The sequence below is a fragment of the Coffea arabica genome, chromosome 5c, assembly GCF_036785885.1.
Source record: "Coffea arabica cultivar ET-39 chromosome 5c, Coffea Arabica ET-39 HiFi, whole genome shotgun sequence".
Lineage (NCBI taxonomy): Eukaryota > Viridiplantae > Streptophyta > Magnoliopsida > Gentianales > Rubiaceae > Coffea > Coffea arabica.
Genome location: NC_092319.1, coordinates 15,236,617 through 15,256,925, shown reverse-complemented (window position 1 = coordinate 15,256,925; position 20,309 = coordinate 15,236,617). Strand labels below are relative to the sequence as shown.

Below are 20,309 nucleotides of genomic sequence, written 5' to 3'. Positions count from 1 at the left end.
TGAAAGAAGGAAGCTCACGGCAAATTTGCAACAAATCTTTTAACATCCAGATGAAGGTCTGAGGATTTGTGACCGAAAGAAAAGAGAATGAAAGGTTACCTTTGCTCATTTGAATCACCAAACAGCGCCTGGGTGGAGGAGCAATGGATCCTTGATGCGGGCCAAACGAAGCTGAAAAAGGTTTCACCTTTTTGCTGTGATTGCTCTCCGGATTCTCTATCACCTCCCTTCTTGTTAAGTTTCCGTTTTCTTCCTTAGCCTTCGACTGTTCTTGCTTTCCCGTTCCTCCTTTCTTTCCTCACTTTCTTTCTCCCTCTTGGTCTCTCCTCTCCTGCTCTCGGCTCCCTCCCTCTCAAACTCAGCCGCTCGTTGCTTTCATCCCCTCCCTTTCACTCTCTGCTTTTTTTTTTCAAACCCTCAGAAATCTCCTCTCAACTTTCTTAGCCGCCACCCTCAGAAATTTTTTCAGTTGTCAGCCGTTCCTCCTCTAAAAGCTGCGTTTCTGTTCTAATTATACCAAACACATACTCTCAAACCTCACCTGAAGGGTGAGGATGAGAGTGGAGGTTTGCTGGGCATCCTAGGGCCCTCCGATGGGCATGTGCAACTCTTCCTTGCAAGCTGCGTTTCCGCAGCTCGCATGTAAAAAAAAAAATTTTTTTAAAGTAATTTAACAAAATTGATATTAAAATTAAGTAAAAAAAAACAACAATTTAAGTAACATCGGACAAAAATAAACAAACTAGAAACAACAAAGTTGCGATTTTCATTTTCCTTTTTTCTTCATTCATTTTTTCTTCAAGAAAACATTGAATTTAAATCACAAACAACTAAATCATATTTTTTTGAATGCTTTTTCTTTCTCTTTTTTTTTTCTTTTTTTCTCTCTTCTTTTTCTTTTTCTTTTTCGAGAAATTCTATGCTAAAAACTAAAAAATAAAAATAATAAAATAAAAAACTAAAAAGTGAATAAAACTAACACGACAAAATAAAACTAAAAAATAGTAAACGAAATTACATTAAAATTTTGGTGTCTACAACTATTATTGGACCAAAATCGTCGCACTTTTTAAGTCTCATTTTAGGCCCTTTTTCTTTTGTTATTCTCTAAAATAAAAAACTCATTTTTCAAATCAAAAATTCATTTTTCTAACACTTAAATACTTAAATTTTGTTTTTTTTTAAAAAATAGGGCGCGACAGTAGAGATGAGGCTCTTCTTGATGATTTGACACTGGAGCCAACCCAATGTAGAAGCACATTAGAAGAGGTGCAAACTGAAGGACCTTCACAGCAGGGATGAGTTTCAACTCAGCAACCTACTACTGAACAGGCTGAAATACAAGCGTCCCCACAACATCAGCAAGCACAGTCGAAAAAAATCCAAGTAAGGCGAAGAAGAAAAACACAACAGCAGCAGCAAACCCAAGATTCTGAACCTGAAATAGATGCATTGGCAGAAGATACAATCCCGGATCATCTATGTAGTGATACTGATTCGTCAGAGGAAGATCAAGAAACTGAGCAGTATGTAGGTAGGTATAAAGATTTTTCTTGGGAAAAATTTAGAATTGATACAAGGTTCGAGTTAGGTTTGAAATTTGAGTCAAGAGGCCAATTCAAAGCTGCTATCCAAGAATATGGAATTAAGATGGGAAAGCCAGTGTACATAAAGAAGAATGAACCAAAGAGGGTGAGAGCCAGGTATAAAGATCCATGTCCATAGTATGTGTTTGCCTCAGTTGAAAAGGCACTTGGCACAACAGATTTGGTGGTGAAGACAATGTATGACAAGCATGAAAACTGCAATCATGCTTGGAAAAATAAAAAATTGAAGGCCAATTGGTTGTCAAATAGATATATGGAGAGAATTAGATCAAACACTCGCATGCCAACTCGAGAGATTAGGCAAACGGTGTATGAGGAGTACCAAACTCAAATTTCTAAATGGGTGGCTTCTAATGCGAGGAAAATGGCTCTCAAAATGATACAGGGGTCGACTGAAGCACAATACAAGAAAATTTGGGAGTATTGTGCTGAGATAAAGAAGACGCATGAAGGGAGTACAATGAAGATAATGTTTACTCCATTTAGAGGATCAGGGGGTAATCCTAAATTCATGAGGTTGTACTGCTATTTAGGACCACTGAAGAAGGGATTCAAGGATGGCTGTAGGCCAATAATAGGCCTGGATGGTTGCCATCTAAAAGAGATTTATAGAGGACAATTACTAACTGCCATTGCTTCAGACTCGAATAATGGATGGTGGCGCATTGCTTGGGCAGTTGTGGAGAGAGAAGCAACTGAGCAGTGGGCTTGGTTTCTCAAATATCTAAGTGAGGACTTGAAAATCGAAAACCAGTGCTACTATATCTTTATATCAGATCAGCAAAAGGTATGATATTAACAATATATGAAACTTTCAAAGTCAAAATTCCTTTCAATGCTCGGTAGAAGCTAACAATCTATCATGATTCCATTTTATGGGCTAGACAGAGCACTTACTGAAGTTCTACCTAGATGTGAGCACAGGTATTTTGTTATCCTTTCAAACATATACACTTTTATCAAGCTTTTTTTGCATTATAATTTTTCAACTGTTTAATAACAACTTAAATGACATTGTGTGGACAAGTACTGTGTCCAACATATGTACCGCAATTTCAAGAAAAAGCATATTGGTTTGGCTCTTAGAAACAGGTTGTGGAATATAGCATGTTGCACAACAGTGGAAATGTACAACAAAGCTATGGATGAACTTCAAACTATTGATAAGGTTGCATATGAATGGGTCAAGAAAGCCCATCATCATTGGCATTGGTGCAAGACATACTTTCCAACTCACGTCAAGAGTGATATGATAGTGAACAACTTATGCAAGTCCTTCAATGCTCATATTAAGGATGCAAGGGACCAACCTATCATCACAATGTTGGAACTGATAAGGGAATATCTTATGAACAGGATCCAAAGAAGACGAGCTACAATGGGGAAATACAAGGGCTCCATTGGACCTTTAATTAATGAAATTGTTGAGACTAGGGTCAAACATTCAAGTCAGTGGATGCCTATTTGGAATGCACTGCATGAGTATCAAGTCAAGGGCCCAAGAGGGGCCCAATTTGCAGTAGATATGCAAAAAAAATATTGTACTTGTAGATTATGAGAGGTTAGTGGAATCCTATGCTCTCATGCAATTGCTGCTATCTTGATGCGAGAAGAGGATCCTTACAATTATCTAGAACGTTCTTATAGCAGAGGCCTCTTTTTCAAGATTTATGAGAATGTTTTGTAGCCAATTAGTGGCTAGGATCATTGGCCCCCATCCACCATGCCTGTGTTGGATCCGCCAACATCAGTTACTCAATCTGGTAAGCCTAAAAAGGCCAGGAGAAGGGATGTGACTGAGGGGAGAGATCATGGTAGAAGGTTGAGAAGGAGGATTATCATTCATTGTAGAAAATGTGGTGAGGTTGGCCATAACATAGCTATGTGCAAGAAGCCTCCCAATGAAGAAACTCAACAAGGTTCTAACAGGTCATTCGAGACTCAACCTAGTAGTCAGCAGAGGTAGCAACCAGCAGAAAAAGGGAGGACAACAGTAAGTGCATTAAATCTGTTAATTTTTCATTACTCTCCATCAGTCATGTACTTACTTACACATATCTGTTGACAGTCTCATACGAATCACCAACCAGACCAGTTTTCTCAAAATTTGCAACAACAAACTCAATAAGCTAACAATGAAGTTGGGCAGCAACATCCACAATAGAGCCAACAACAACATCATTCACAGCGAAAAGAATTTAGAAAATACTCAACTACAAAGCAGCTTACCGATGCAGAAAAAGGAGCCACAATGCTAACTATGCTTATTTGGGTAAAGAACCCCCATTTACAGTTGGCAACTGGAGGGGGAGATTGAGTGGAAGAGGCAGGGGCAGAGGAAGACAAGGTGAAAGAGGAATGGGAAAAGGAACAGCCTAGAAGAGGAACTCAGCCATGATAGACCAAACTTTTTGACAAAATCCCTTTGTCTTATGCTGTGTAAACTGATGGTGACAATTCATTACCATATCAGAACATGTTTTGGTGTCTAGTAGTTCTTCTTTGTTTTTTTTTTTGTCTAGTAGTTCCTTGTTGGTAACATGCTGATTCTGCTTTGCATTATAGCCAACTTTTGATGCTCTTAAATGTATAGAAATTCCTAATTTTATGATGAGATTTAAAATTTTTATAGCTTGGTTTTGAATCCATGGCCGGATTTCATAACTTGTGTCTAGTTACTTCATAAATGATGTACTACGCAAGTGATTAATATGATACAACATGGCTTTATTTGCTCCTTCTTATTGCACCATTATTATGACTTTTTTCTAACCACAATACAAAATAATTCATTGAGTCGAATAAATGAACTACAACACTTCCATTTAATAAAAAGAGACAACTAGATATTTCATTGGGACAACCACAAACACAGATTTGATTACAAGCTTTACGGATACATCATATAACTATAAATAAAAAATTTACATTAAAAGGAACAATTTGGATCATCTTCTTCCTCTACAAACTTCAACTTGGTAAGGGCCAGGTGTTTGCAAGCACCTTCTATTTGCTGAAAACTGACAAGGTTTCCATTTTTTTGGCCCCAACTTAACAAAATTAAAAAAATTAATATCCATGTTAAAAAAAGCAATCTCACCAGCAACTTATTAACCCATTTCTTGCAGCGAATTTCTTTCTCCATCTTTAACTTTTTTCTTCAATTTTGTTACTTTTCTTTCATTTCTTCTTGCTATTTCTTCATATTCATCTCTGTCCTTTTCAGTTGCATTCATCATTCGAAGAAGGCCAGGTATAATTTTCGTTAACTGTCGGCATATCTCCTTATCGATCCATGCCCAATATCTGCAGCAACCTTCCGTCCACATAGCAAACCTTCGCCCAGGATTTTTTGAAGTCCACGAAATAATCACCCTAGTCTCTTTGTCACATCTGCACACTGGTAGAGAGGAACTATTCATTCTTTGCATTTTCAGCTCCAACTTCTACTGGAATGGAGATTTTTCTTGCTCTAACATAAGATAAGGGAATAAGCGACATTTTTACTCTCTCTTTGCTTGGTAAACCCTCCTTTGGAGACTATAATGCCTTTGATTTTTTGTCATGCGTCTCACAAGATGATGCTTCCCGTCAATTTTAACTGCTAGGTTTGACAGAAGGGTTACGAATATGCCGTTTTATTAGATCGAGGGCCAAAACTTTACCGTTAATTGTTGGAGGACTAAAACTTTACCTAGAAAAGAGTTGAAGGGCCATTGGGACTTTTTCCCCTTTTATTAATGATTAAAACTTAGTACCCTAGTTAGTAAGTACTTGTAATATACCTGTATAATACATGATAATTTAAAAATCTTTTGTATTTATATATTTTAAATTACTATGAAAAATATTTTGACTTTTCATATAACCTTGTAAAATATGTAATAAAATTTTGTTGTATTATAATTTTTTAATTATTTTTCAATTTTTAAAAAGTCTGAAAGTTTGGATAACAATAACAACAAATCATCCTAGTTATATATAGAATATCACTTGTTTATAGATCACAATTTCTATAATTTAATACCTATGAATATAATAAGATGATGAGGTTTTAATAAATTTACATCTAGGACATTGTGCTAGACGTGAAAGGGGTGTTGGAGGCTCAATTTAACCAGAGGCTTGGGGTGCAAACGTTTCTTCAGCTGTATGAGTGGACTACTCCCCAGACATCGCGCTATAGTTGTCAACTGGTGGGTGGAAGGCGAAAGAGGCGGGAATGCTAACGCTAAATACGGATGGATGCTCCAAGGGTAATCCTGGAGTGGGTAATCCTAGAGTGAGTGGTGGTGGGGGAATACTTCATGATGCATCAAGGTTTCCAGTTTTTGCTTTCTCGGCTTACTTCGGGGAAGCTTCGAGTCTGCGCACAGAAGTTTTGGCATTGGTAACGGGACTCCGCTTGTGCATTCAAAAGGGTTTTACCAAGGTTAGTATACAAGTCGATTCACTAGTTCTGGTTGGATTCTTCAACGCCAAACACAGTGCCTGTGGGTTGTCCGGAGGGAGGTTGAACAGATTTGGGGTATGATTGCAGACGTGACGCGGGTAACCCATTGCTACAGATAAGCCAACAGAGTGGCGGACAACCTGGCCAATGTGGGCGCTTCGGCCCATGCTCGGAATATCAGCGTCTATGATCAGTTCAGTGAAATTCCACGACTGGCACACAGGGAAATTCGCCTAGATAGGGTAGGCATTCTTTCGGTCAGGAGGAGGAGAGTAGGCTAGCCTAGGAGGATGGTTTAGTCGGATTTTTTGACCTTTTTATTGTATCCGTGTTGGTTCGGTTTGAATGAATAAAGTGGTTTCTTGAAAAAAAAAAAAAGAATTAATAAGAGTTAAACATATATTAATGTAGCCCAAACAAAATGAGAAATAGTATAACAATAAAAATGACATAATTAATATAAGAAAATCAGTATGATCTGGACTTTTTTCTTGGGAGATTGTTCAGAAAAATGAGATCCAACAATTAAACGAAAATTACATCCACATATAATCTGTTGTATAATTTAAATTAAATTAAATTCATGTATACAATGGTTCTAAAATAATTAGCACACTATGATTCAATGTTATTTTAACAACAAAATTTTTTTTACTGAAAGTCTCAAATATCCATGACATATGTATGAGAGATATTTTAGCATATTTGTATCTTACATCTAATCATTAAGGTTAATTTGAGGAAGAATATTTTTGATAATCGAATTGTTTTGAATTTAGTTAACAAGTTGAGATTTTTTAAAACAATAAAAGTGAAATATTTTGGGAACTTATTTTTTATTTTCCCAAAATTAAAAATTGCTACATTTTAGCAATTGTTGCCATTGACTTTTCATCTTCTAGACTAATTTTAATCAATGTAAAATTATTTTTATTAACAATAAATGAAGTTCCATTGGTCTAAGGATTGGCATTCTATTGCTATTATTTTATATGTAAATATTTAACCTAAGCAACAAAAAAAAATAGTTACTTAAAAAAGGAAATAGGTGCTCAATTGATTGCGTTCAAACTATGAATTCCATTAATGCATAACTGCTAAATTATATTTTCATTTGTAGGAAATCAATAGGCATTGTATATTGACTATGACTAAATTACTGATTACTTAAATAAATCACACCTAAACTCATGATGTGATATGTATTGCATTTGGCTACCGTTGTCCTCTCTTTCTATTTATATTTTAAAGGTGCAAAATTCTCTTGATTATATTAAAGCATAAAATCTTTTACAAAATTATTCCAATTTATTTACATAAAATTTAGTACTTTGAGAAAAAAAAACTATGTATCATAAGAATGGATTACTAATTTTCCAATAAACATAACTATTACATCAAAAAGGCAAAAAAAAACACTTGATTTTATTGTGTTTTAATTAGGAGTACTTTTTCCAAATTATACTAATTTTGTCATTTTTATTGTTGTATAATTGTTACACTATTTCTCTAATTTTGTTAGGTCTGTATTAATACAAGTTTAATTCTTGTGTCCCAGACAATAAATTTATTAAAAACTTTATCATCTTGTTATATAAATAGGTATTAAATTATGGAAATCATATAGACAAGTGATATTTCATGCATAGCTAGGAAGATGTGTTGTTATTATTATCCAAACTTTTAAACTTTTCAAAATTTTGAAAAATCTTTCAAAATTATAATATATCAAAATTTTATTACATATTTTATAAGGTTATGTGAAAAGTCAAAATATTTCTCATAGTATTCTAAAATATATAAATACAAAAGATTTTAAATTATACATAGAGCCGTGTATTGTATAGGTATATTATGAGTATTTACTAACTAGATTACTAAGTTTCAATCATTAATAAAAAATCTTATCATTAATTCAAAAAAAGGTCCTAATATTGGTTTGGTATAAGTTTTTTTAAGTAAAATAATACATTTGTGTCATGAATTAGTAAGTTTTGGCCATTAATCAAATTTACTATGTTATAAGTAAGAATTACTATTTATGTATAAAAACTTATTATTATTTGAACTAAACTTTACTCTTAAAATGTAAGTTTGAGATATAAAGTAGTAATTTATTTTTTAAAAAGTAAGTTTCATATTTATTCCAAGTTATCTTTTGAGACACAAAAGTTACTAATTTATTACATGAACTTAGTATTTTAAATGAGAAATTTACTTCCTTATTTTTAGATATTATCTTATTTAAGTGGATAGATAATTAAATGATTGTTAAAAGTATAATAATATGTTATATCAGTAAAAAACGGTGCGAACGTTACTACAGCATTTTCCTTAATTAAAGAGCTTATTGCATATACGAACAGTTGGAAGTCTTCCAAGTCTTTTAAGGCCGAAAGTCAAAAAGTAATTGGTTCATGCTCCTTCCAAGAAATTACTGAGATAGAGGCAAGACTTTGCAGAAAGTCAACAGTCAACAGTCAAACACACACACACACACACAAAAGAACTGAGAGAAGGGGGACGGGGGTAGAGAAGGAGAAAGGTGAAGGTAAAGAGATACAGAGAGAAGAAGGATAGGAATTCTTCATAGCAAAAATGGCAGATGGTGCTGTTAACTACCTTTTAGATAAACTGACGACAATACTTCTTCAAAATGCCTCAGTGTTGGGAAATGCTCGAAATGAAATTGATAAAATCAAGCTTGAACTAGATACTATGAAATCCTTCTTAAGAGATGCCGAGAGAAGGAAAGAAAGGAGTGAATCTGTGGAAACTTGGGTGAGGCAGGTAAGAGAAGTGGCAATTGAAGTTGAAAATACAATTGATGAGTTCATATACTACAATGGTAATAAAGCCAAAAAGAATGGGCTCAAAGATTTTGTTCAAGAAACCATGAACCTGCCAAGAAAACTCACTGTGATGCGTCGATTATCTTCAGAGATGCAAAGTATCAACGCAAAGGTACTTGAAGTTTCAGAAAGGAGCAAGAGATATGCATTTGATGCCAAATTTGATGAGGAAAGGACCATAAATTTGCCCACTGACTGGTTGCAGCATCTTGGAGAATCATCAGTCTTTGCAGATGAAGATGATATAGTGGGAATTGATGAAAACAAAGCGAGATTATATCATTGGTTGACGGGAAATGAACAGCGACGGACAGTTGTCTCAATTGTTGGCATGGGAGGTTTAGGAAAGACTACTCTGGTGACCAAAGTGTTCAATGATCAAGTGATAAAGCGTCATTTCGATTCTTTAGCATGGATATCTGTGTCCCAGGCTCATCAAATTGACGGTCTGCTAAGAAGCATGGTCAAAGAATTCCTGAAAACAGAACAAGCGATGATTCCTAGGAATCTTGGATCAATGAATTATCGGCAGCTTATGGAGATGCTTATCGAGTACTTGCATAACAGAAGGTACTTGGTTGTCTTAGATGATGTGTGGAGCATAGATCTGTGGAGTAGAATAAGAGGTGCATTCCCAGTGAATCTTTGTGGAAGTAGAATTGTTTTAACAACAAGAGATGAGAATGTGGCAATGTCTGTTGGACCTGGAAGTAGAGTCCATCGTCTTGAACCTCTCCAAGAACATGATGCTTGGACTCTTTTCTGCACAAAGGCCTTTTGGAACGGGTGTGATCATCAATGTCCACCAGAGCTTGAAGCATTAGCAAAAGCCATCCTGAGAAAATGTGAAGGGTTGCCTCTAGCAATAGTTGCAATTGGAGGTCTCATGTGTTCAAAAAGCAAGACAGCTATAGAGTGGAAGAAGGTTCATGACAGCCTGAATTGGCAGTTTAGCTACAATCCACTCCTTGAACGAGTGAAGGGCATCCTGATGATGAGTTTCAATGATTTACCTTTCTACCTTAAGTACTGTTTCTTGTATTGCTGTATTTTCCCTGATGGTTATCTGATTAAGAGGAAGAAGCTGATTCGTCTATGGATTGCTGAGGGATTTATCCTAGAAAGGAAAGGGATGACAATGGAGGAAGTAGCCGAGGACCATCTCATGGAACTTATTCTCCGGAGCATGATCCAAGTTAAACAAATCAATGACAATGGAAGAGTGAAGACTTTTCGGGTACATGATGTTATGCGAGAGCTTGCAATGACAACCTCAGAAAGGGAGAATTTCTGCAGATTACATGATAGCCAAGAGTCCAAAATCTCAAGAAATGTACAGCGGTTGTCAGTGTATAATAGAGGTAAGAATCTTCGATTAAACAAGACAACATCACGCCAACTTCGCTCGCTATTTGTTTTTGGAACAGATACATGCTCTTCATTCTCTCTAAATGCTGTATCATCAAAATTTAAGTTCTTACGGGTCCTTGCTCTCGAAAACATTCCCATTGAAAAACTACCAAACGAATTGGTTGACCTCTTTAATCTTAGGTACTTGAACTTGAGGAACACAAAGGTTAAAGATCTCCCCAAGGCAATAGACAAGCTGAAGAACCTAGAGACGTTGGATGTTAGGCACACCAATTTGGAGAAGTTACCAAAAAGGATATTAAAATTAGAAAAATTGAGGCATCTATTTGTGTGCAAGAACTGTGTCAATCGTCCCAAAAATTTCAAGTTTTCTCAAGGCTTGCGCGTAGCAGCAGGAATCGGGACCTTACTGAGCTTGCAAAGCCTTTCTTATGTAGAAGCAGAGGAGGGGATAATCAAGCAAGTTGGATATCTTACGAATCTGAAAAGGTTAGATATCACAAAAGTGAAAACGTGTGACGGTCCAAAGCTATGTAGTTCAATCCAAATGATGACAAGCCTCCATCGATTGAGTGTAACTGCAAGTGCAGAAGAAGAGGAACTGATGTTGGAAGACTTGGTTTTCGTGCCTCCATTTCTTCAGAAGCTAGAATTGATTGGACGCTTGAAGAGGCTGCCTCAGTGGTTTGAATCAGCCACAAACCTGACGCATTTGTGCTTGGAATTTTCTCATCTACAAGAAGATTTTCTTCCATCTCTCCAGAAATTACCAAGTCTGGTCTTCCTTCAAATTAAGAAAGCATACAGTGGCAAGCACTTGAAGTTCATAAAAGGGGGATTCCCTAAGCTCAGCAAATTGCATTTGGAGGAGCTCCTGCAGTTAGATTGTGTAGAAGTAGAGGAGGGATCACTTCCCAGCTTAAAAGAACTTGCCTTGATTCGTTGCCTGGCGTTGAAGTTGCTACCACAAGGCATTGAACACATTACCAGCCTACAGAATCTTCAGCTGGAGGAAATGGCAGAAGAACTCGTTGAAAGTGTGCAAATTGATGGAAGTGAAAACCACAAGAAGGTACAGCACATACACACAGTCAATCTTGTTTTGTAAATTACACAGACAGAATTATCATGTGAAACACTTCCAGTCTGTTATATGAACTTGACTTGGCAATTTTTCTGCCTCTGCTAGTTATACATATTCTTCTTGCGAGTTGCAGCACTAGCAAATATGCATTGGCTTTAGAATGTATCTACTCTGTGTACGTATTAATCTACAGAAATAGCTGTCGAATGACTTGCTCAAGAATTGGGATAAAACAAGAAGATTAGGAATGCAAAAAAGAGGACCAATCAGGCTGTTGCATGAATAGGATACTTTTTCAGATCAAGATCTCACAATGTGAAGCCACTTTACAACAGTAAATTGTTTGTTTAGGTAATTACTGGAAGTTAGCATTATACAAGAGAAATTTATTCTGCAATTATGTACGAACTCTTTTTGTATGCCCAAAAAGTCCTTCCTGGATTATTCAAGGGTACGGCATGGTCTGCTAAGTAGGGGAGTAGAATCAACCAAAATTTGATTGTCTAAGGGCTCAATCAAAGCAGATAGAATAAGGTAGAAAGATGAATTTTTTTTTTTTGAAAAAAGGTTTTATATGAAATACGTAGAGTAAATTTTGCTTTGCAAAACTAAAATCAACAAAGAAATTTTTCAATCATAAAGTTGAAGATAAGGCTGTGACGACCCCACCTCCCAGTAAAGCAAATCCTAAAATTTAGTGGATCGCTTGTCTAGTTCTAGTCAGGACTCATTCAAAATCTTCCAATCAATGGCATTAACTCCAAAGGAAGTATTAAAACACCACAATTAAACATTAAAAACCATCAAACATTCCAAATCATCCATACTTATATATACAACGAAACGGATCAAAATATAAGTTGTTCAATCAATTCACTAAATACAAATAAGATAGCAATTTACTTAAAGCAAAGACTTCAACTCTTGAACTCACTATTCGCCAATTCCACGTTTCCAACTCCTGTTTAGGAAAACAAACTAAAGAGGTGAGTTTACATCCAGTAAGATTCTAAGAAAACAAATAACCTTAAACACACAATTTCACACTTTCAATAATATCATAGGAATAATAAACCAATTAATAGCAGAATAATTTGTGAAACAATTCTTAACAAATAACACAATCAATATCAAAGAATACGGTATTGAGACGGACTCTAGAGGTGGCTCTTTTCCATTTCCAAGCATAGCACTTAGCTCCGTTCAATAATTCATTGCACAACTTCCTGCAATCACTTCATACTCCACCAATCTCCTCCTTATATCATCCAAAACAATAAACAATTCCCTTCAATCATTAGTCACTTTGTCACTCCCACATGCGCATCATTAAGGGGGTAATGCTCGAGTATACCAAACATTTCAGTACCCAAGGTCTTCCAGCCTACTCTACCAACCTTGTTACTGACTCAAATAGACTGTCTAACAATGGGGTTTGGGGCCCAGTTCAGCCGATATGATAAAGTACACACTCGACCTACATTCATGCATAATTCCAGTAACAATTAGGCGTTTATCATTTTCAAAATTCACTTATGTCAAGTGCAAAAAAATATGCGGCCATCTTTCAATAAAACAGTAGCGATTGTCAAATTTCACTCAAACAATTCAAACATCAATAATCCAACAAGTATTAGTCGACTAAGCACATAACATTTGTCGTTCATCATGTGTTTAATCATTATAAACAAATATACAATACTCACCAAGCTTTAAGTAATTGAAGTTCACACCTCGGGGTAGGGTTGCATTTATAGCTCAAACTCGGCTCCTAGAATCGATATGAATGCTTGTAGTTATTGTTTATTTCCTTAGTATAAGGTTTAAGAACTAAGTTTTCCCCTTCTCATATCTAATATAACAAAAGTAGATGTCTATGTCAAAAATTAGGATTTAGTCAATTATTAAGTTTTAAGAATGAGTTCAAGGATCCTAAATCCTAAAATTATAAACCTAGGCCATAATATAGCATTTTGATGTTTAATTAACTAGTTTCATATGAAAACAGTCCTCAACCAAGAAAATTTACTACATTCGTGCTAATTTACTAGTCACGAAATTGCAATGATACACAAGTTATGCTAAAAATCAAGTTTTGGTGTCAAGTATATAAAAATTCAGCACACTGACCCTGTTTCTTCCCAACTTCTAATGTAATTCCTGCACACAACTCACAATTCATCATATACAACATAAATCAAGGTACATATAACACAGTTCATAGCAAGAGTCCATCCGAAATTCCAACTAAAAGCCAAGACTAAGGATGCCAAAATTTCCAGAATATGAAACACTCCTTTTTCTTCCAAAACTAACTCAATTTTCTTGTTTTAAAGTAAGGGGATTCCACATGCAAGTTGTGATTAAGAGACTATAAGATGTCTTAAGCAGAACATATCAAAATTTAACCAAACTTTCGAAATTAAAGCTGGAGAATTCCAGCTCTCTCCTCGGCTACTTAACAGTTTTCCAGCAACATTTTCTAGTTTCCGAATTCATTCTGACTTTCCAGACTTTCCCACATAATCTCAACATTAAACACACTAAAACTCCATATGAACATTCATCAAAGTATAAAGCATTAAACCTTAGCAAAAATCCATTCACAAGTCAAGTTAAAAACAGAATATTCATGTCTTTCTTCCAATCATTTATAAGTTGGAAACTTTCCAGCAAAGCAGCCCTAAGTTCTCATTTTAATCTCCAATTCCTTCACTTACTTCAGAATACAGCACATGAAACAACATATAAACATCTACCAAGGTTTATAACATGGGTCCTAGCAAAGATTTCATCAACAAGTCAAGATGAAAGTTGAAAATTCCAGCTTTCCTACAATCGGATCAACCTGGAAAATTTTCAGCAAAATCAATGAACATACAACTATTATTTCAACCATATAAACCTACTAGATTCTATGTAAACAGTTGTCATGATATAAAACATGAAATCTTAGCAAAATATTCACTCAAAATTCAAGGTAAAAGCTAAAATTTTCAGTTTTACTCCAATCGGCCCACATGCATTAACCGCAACAGAATTTCCAGCAAAGTTTCTTCACAAATCATGTCTTATTCATCATGAATTTAAACAAAATATTACATGCATGTCATAGAAAGAGAGATGGGAGATATATAAGTTACCTTTAGACAAATTCCATCAAGATTTCTTGGAAGAAAAGAACCAAACTTGCAGCTTCACTCCATTGGTTTCACAGAAATTATTTCAGCTTTGTTTCTTCTAGTTTTCTTTCGTCTAAACCAACATCTTGCTATTAAAATCAAAGGCAACATGCTATCTATCATACTAAACAAGAAATATAACATATATATCAGAAATTCCTAGTGGAAACTCCTCAAAATTTTGCAAAATGAGCTCATGGCCCCCTCGGTAAAATCTGGAAATTTTTCAGCAATAAAATCAACTTCTAATGAGGTTTCTTTCCCACAAAAATTCCATTTTCTTGGCTAGAAACTAACATGCATCAATCATCTTGGTGTGTTTGAGAAAATGGAATGTTTGGCTAGCAAGTTTACCTCTTGTCTTGCAAAAATAAAAGCTAGAAAATTTTGGTCTCTCTCACCTGTTTCCTTTAACTCAACTAGTTGAAGTGGTGACTTGTTTCTTGCTGGAGTTCCACTGTTGAAGAAGGATGAAAGCTTCAAATTTTCTCTTGGTCTCTCTCTCTCTCTCTCTCTCTCTCTCTCAGTTTTAGAAATGGCCAAGACAAGAATGAAACTAAAATTGGTGTTTGGGAGGTTTTGTCTTGACATAACTTGCATGGACCTTTTTTTTTTTTGACAAGAAGCAATGACCAGTGTGAAGTCTCATGCAAGCAAGAAGGAGTTTATTATGCTATGGCCCCATATTTCCATACTTTTATACCATTACCTCACTAGTTTCTTGTTTCACTTAGTGTTAATTTCCATGAATGTGAATAATGCATGAATTTAAAATATTCTAATACACTTAAGTATAAGGCAATCAATTAAACACTCCAATTAATCAATGAAACAGCAAAGTAGCACGCTCAACCTTTCTAGTAAAAGTATATGCAAATAGGTGTAAATTTTCGAGCTCCCACAAGGGCAATTTTCTTAGAAGTTGTAAATATCCTAGATGTTTCTTAAGCATTTATCTAAAACACCACTTTGGATCTTAGGAGTAACATTTTTTCAATTTTTTTGAGATCAAATAATTTGGTAATAACAATATTCAAAATTTAATTTGAATAAATGAAGCAACATAAGATAAATATAATTTTTGTAAAAAAAAATAAACTTGGGATGAACTATGAAGACGATAAGGAAAATAATAACAAACACAATATTTGAATTAAGTATAAGCACCTAGTAGTCCCACTTTTTAGCAACTTTTCTTTTTTTTTTTAACGAAGAAAATTTAATATTAATATACACCTCCTAAATTTTCTTATAATTTAATCATTTATGGTAACAAATATGAGTATTCATGCCTCATTTGCTTATAGCTCCAAAAACTTATAGCTCCAAAAACTATCACCTTTTACGGCTTTATAATCTCCCAGTTGACATATAATGGGACAATCAAATGCCAAATTTTTTTGTTTTCATTTTTTCTCTCACACTTAAATACTTTTGATATATAAGTGATTGAAACTTGAAAAACTTTCCGGGTCATGCATCTCTTATACGTCATATCTCAATCTTTTTTGGAAATCCTAAGTTGATTGGTGTAAAATCACGCACACTTATCTAGATAAAAACACATGAAATTACCGTTTTTCTTACAATTTCTTTAAACTCGTCACACTCTATACCGCCATTACAAAACTTACCCAAAAAAAGAAAAAAAAAACTTTTAACCCTTTTCAATACCACATTAGTTTCTTACGTGTGAGTTGTCTCTTATTACATGATTCTTTTCTATCTTAATTTTTATGACCACAGACTATAAGCAGGAGATTTCAAATTTTAAAGCAAATGCTTCTAATGCACTACAAAATTTCCCCTAATTGCATCACCAAAGCTAATTTTCTTCATATTTGATTCACAAGAATATTCAAGTCAAGGATATTGACCGACTTAACAACGAATTGATCCCGAGGCATCCTTCTCGTGCTGGTTCAGAGATTGTGGGTCAATTTAATTGTTTATCTTAGAGGTGTTTCAACCAACAACTCTCATCCATTTTAATGTCCAAATTAGGTCTAATCTCACTTAAAAGGACGATAACTGTTAAGCTCGACTTTCTATGCCAATGGTCTCTTGGTTTAAGAATAAATCTGAAAGTTTTTCGTTACCTTTCAGATTAGATACTAAATAATTTCTTATATAAAACTGTAGCAAGAGTACAAAGAGTAAACTGAAAATGACAAAAGCTAAACAATCACAATTGTTTTAAGACTAAGGCTGATTTGAAATTGCGGTAACTTATAAAGAAACACTTCTGACATAAATATTTTTAACAAAAGTACCTTTAAATTATCAAAGTTTAGGCTTCTTAAATTATGAAAAATTAATTATCAAATATTTTAAAAATACTTTTAATGCTTAAATTTTATATATATACATACATATATATATATATATAAATGCACTGTGACCCCAAATTAATGATTTTAGAAAGAAAGCCTGGGAATAGTATGATGTGCCCATATGGTGAAAAGCAAAACAAGTGAAGGGAATTGTGACAAATAACCAGGCGATGAAATTAAGGTGTGTTCGGGTCGGACGAAACGAATTTCATGCGCAATTAAAGGGGCACTAGACTGTTATAGGAGTGGGACCCTGTAGTCATCATATATATATATAATAAAGTCATATTCTCATACTTATCCTTTTATATTTTCTCTTTCCTATGTGGTTTAATGAGACGGCAAGTAGTTTCCTACGTGGCTTGCTCCTTTTTTGTTTGGATATATATCAATTCTTATTTCCTATAAAAATTCTTAATATTATATGATTCTTATTTCCTACCCAAAAAAGGAACTGGAAAGTAATGCGATATAAATAAAAGAGACACAAATCTCCTCTATTAGATATATAGGAATAAATAATAATATATATTTTTTATAGTGTCCTATTCTTTTTTTTTAATAGCTTCATCATAAATCCTTTTTATTTTAAGATAATCTACCCATATATAGAACAACATACAAACAATCTAGACATGGAAATTAAAGAAAGGTAGCCCAAAAAAGTTTTTACAAGACTCACAGTCCCCATGCATAATTGATGTACAAAGAGAAATGACACTTCATCTGATTGAAAATTTCTGGAAAAGTCCATAAAGAAAATGAAGTGTCATCAACCAAAGAAATGAAATCCCATTATCATAGCTAAAGAAAGATGAGATAAAACATTAGATATTTGTTGAAGTTTTGCACCCTGAAGGCCCCTACCCGACCCTCCGTCCGTAGTGTCCTCCAATCCAAGAGAAAGGCCTTCCTTCCGTAGTATCCGTAGTGTCCTCCGCCCATCTTTTTTTTAATATATTTCGGCTAATAATTCCTTAATCACAATACATCTCTGCCCAGATGGTGGGAAGTATTTCGTGTGTGGACTCACATCATAGGAGTCCATGCACTTAAAGGACTCGATATAGTGGAGGTGGTCTTTTAAGATCGGTAAAATCTATCTTGATAACGCATTTGTAAATTTATTACGTACAGGTTTATATACGTGCATAGTACGGGTCACATAAGGTTTTATTTCCTACCCAAAGTTATTTGGGCGATTATGGTTTTATTTCTTATAAGAATTTTTAATATTATAGGAATCTTATTTCCTACCCAAAGTTACGTACTTTAAGCAAATTAAATTAAGATAAACATACTTTTAATGTTCTTATCAATATTTCTTTGTATTCTTTTCAATTCTTATTTCCTATGCCTACACTACATGTAGCTTCTAATATATTGATTTCAAATATCAAATTCATGGTTAGGTATTTCCAGTGCAAGGGGTTGGCATATTAAAGTATCGATTTTGGGTTTCTACTCCTTTTGATTATCAGGTACATCTTCTTTCAATATATATATATATATATATATATATATATATATATTTTAAAAAAGCATGTTGATCTTCAATTGTAAGAGCTTACTAACATATTGAATTTTGTTTTTTTTTTGTTTTATTTTCTATTTGTTTTGTATGAAGACATAGGATTTAAACAAGTACTTTCATCGTTAATTTTCTAGGATTTTTTCTATCATGTTTGTTAATTGATTTTTGTGATCATATACTACGATGTTTGGTAATTTGCCTTCAAGAAAAACAACCAAAAACAAAAGGCACTGGAAAGTAATGCGATATAAATATAAGAGACATAAATATCTCTATTAGATATATCTGCAAATTCATTAGTTAATTAAAAGACTCTGGCTGTTTACTTAATTATAATCTTTACGTATTATTATACACAACCTTGAATGCGATAAATCATTATTTATTTTTTATACTTAGTTATCCTACTTTGCTATCATGCAGTGATAATAGAAAATCAATAAATGCTGATTTGTGCGGACAAATCGAGGAGAATGTTCAAACAGAAAAAAACAAAAACAAGTTTCTGAAGAGTAGAATGTTATTTGATACTATTTACTGCACTTTTTATTTATTTTCAAGTTTTTGAATGTTATGGTATTGTTGAATGTTATTTTTTCTATTTTTGAATTATTATTCACTGAATTAGATGTTCAAATTTATATTATAAGAATACTTTACATTACAATGCGCTCATAGTAATATACTTAAGACAAGTTATAATAGATTATACATTAAATATGTATTTTATATCGACATTTTTATAAATTGACTAAATAGTTTATTATTTTTCGACGATTCCCGTTCAACAAATAGGTACAAAACTAGTTTTATATAATAAAGTCGTATCCTCATTCTTATCCCTTCATAGTTTCTCTTACCTACGTGGCTTAACGAGATGGCAAGTAGTTTCCTAATAGGATTTTTAATAAATTTTGTTATTAAGTGCGTTATCAAGACATAGTGCATAGTACGAAATTTATGGAAAAGAAAAAGTTAATTGAATCCAATAAAATTTCACAAATTTGAATTCATCGATTTCAATGACCTCTCTTCACGATGTCAAGTTTTTACGTTCTTATCAGGTATGATGTAATAAGTTAATAGGGTAAATACTACTTTTAATTTTATTTATTTGAAAGTAGTGATTCCTAGATAACTATATGTGTTATACTTATTCATTTGTGTGTAATATAGATGTGTTGGGAAGACTTTCTAAAGTGGGACCAATTTATGAAGTTTCGAAAAGTAATGGAACTATGAAAAAAATGAGATATTGCAATTACAATAAAAGGTACTTGCTGCATTTTTTTTAAATTTAGTCAGCTAAATAAATTAGTTATAATATGAAGATCAGCTCATATTCTTATTTGAACAATTAATTTTGAGTAATTTCTATTCAAGTATTAATTTTGAGTACTTTATATTGATATGGTGAAAGCATTAATGTCAAGTTGTGGGGAACAACATCGAATCAGTTCGATGATGAGACTATTTTTGTGTCTGATCAACCATTAGTGTTGGTGATCTCTTCACTGACAATTAAACAATTCAGAGGTAATGACATAAACATCAGTGAATTTCTCTTAATAAACATATTGTTATTTCTTTTCAGTAGCATTCTTAATGGATCTCACAATAAATTGTTACTCAGGTTCATACTATCTGTCATCAACAACTGCCACACGAGTATATATGAATCTAAATATTTCTGAAGTTGCAGATTATTTGAATTGGTAAAGCTATATATCTTTATTAAATGTTTGTTTAATATTTTCATAGATATTGTATATAAGTAATTAAGATAAGATTGTTATTAGCATTCATAGCACTGCTCCTCAAACTATTGAGGTTTTACATCCTCAACGCGAGAAGCTCAACAACTAATGTTCAAGAATCAAAAATTATTATAAG

At 33.8% G+C, this 20,309-nt stretch overlaps 2 protein-coding genes across 2 annotated transcripts; both read left to right on the top strand.

Moving 5' to 3' along the window:
• Positions 1–1,860: 1,860 nt before the first annotated feature.
• On the top strand, positions 1,861–3,573 carry LOC140007218 (uncharacterized). The gene is made up of 3 exons (XM_072049916.1): positions 1,861–2,394; positions 2,635–3,126; positions 3,310–3,573. The coding sequence occupies exons 1-3, from the start codon at positions 1,861–1,863 to the stop codon at positions 3,571–3,573; spliced, it is 1,290 nt and encodes a 429-aa protein (XP_071906017.1).
• Positions 3,574–8,622: 5,049 nt separating this feature from the next.
• LOC113690209 (disease resistance protein RPM1-like) lies at positions 8,623–11,510 on the top strand. Its single transcript, XM_027208035.2, has one exon. The coding sequence runs from the start codon at positions 8,659–8,661 to the stop codon at positions 11,389–11,391; it is 2,733 nt and encodes a 910-aa protein (XP_027063836.2). The 5' UTR covers positions 8,623–8,658; the 3' UTR covers positions 11,392–11,510.
• The last annotated feature ends 8,799 nt before the right edge of the window (positions 11,511–20,309 follow it).

Bases quoted from the DNA above. Each gene is read 5' to 3' on its own strand.
- LOC140007218 (XM_072049916.1), top strand. From the start codon at position 1,861: ATGGAGAGAATTAGATCAAACACTCGCATGCCAACTCGAGAGATTAGG. The intron at 2,395-2,634 runs GTATGATATTAA...TGTGTGGACAAG, and splicing joins TTATATCAGATCAGCAAAAG to TACTGTGTCCAACATATGTA. The intron at 3,127-3,309 runs GTAGATATGCAA...ATTAGTGGCTAG, and splicing joins CAAGAGGGGCCCAATTTGCA to GATCATTGGCCCCCATCCAC.
- LOC113690209 (XM_027208035.2), top strand. From the start codon at position 8,659: ATGGCAGATGGTGCTGTTAACTACCTTTTAGATAAACTGACGACAATA.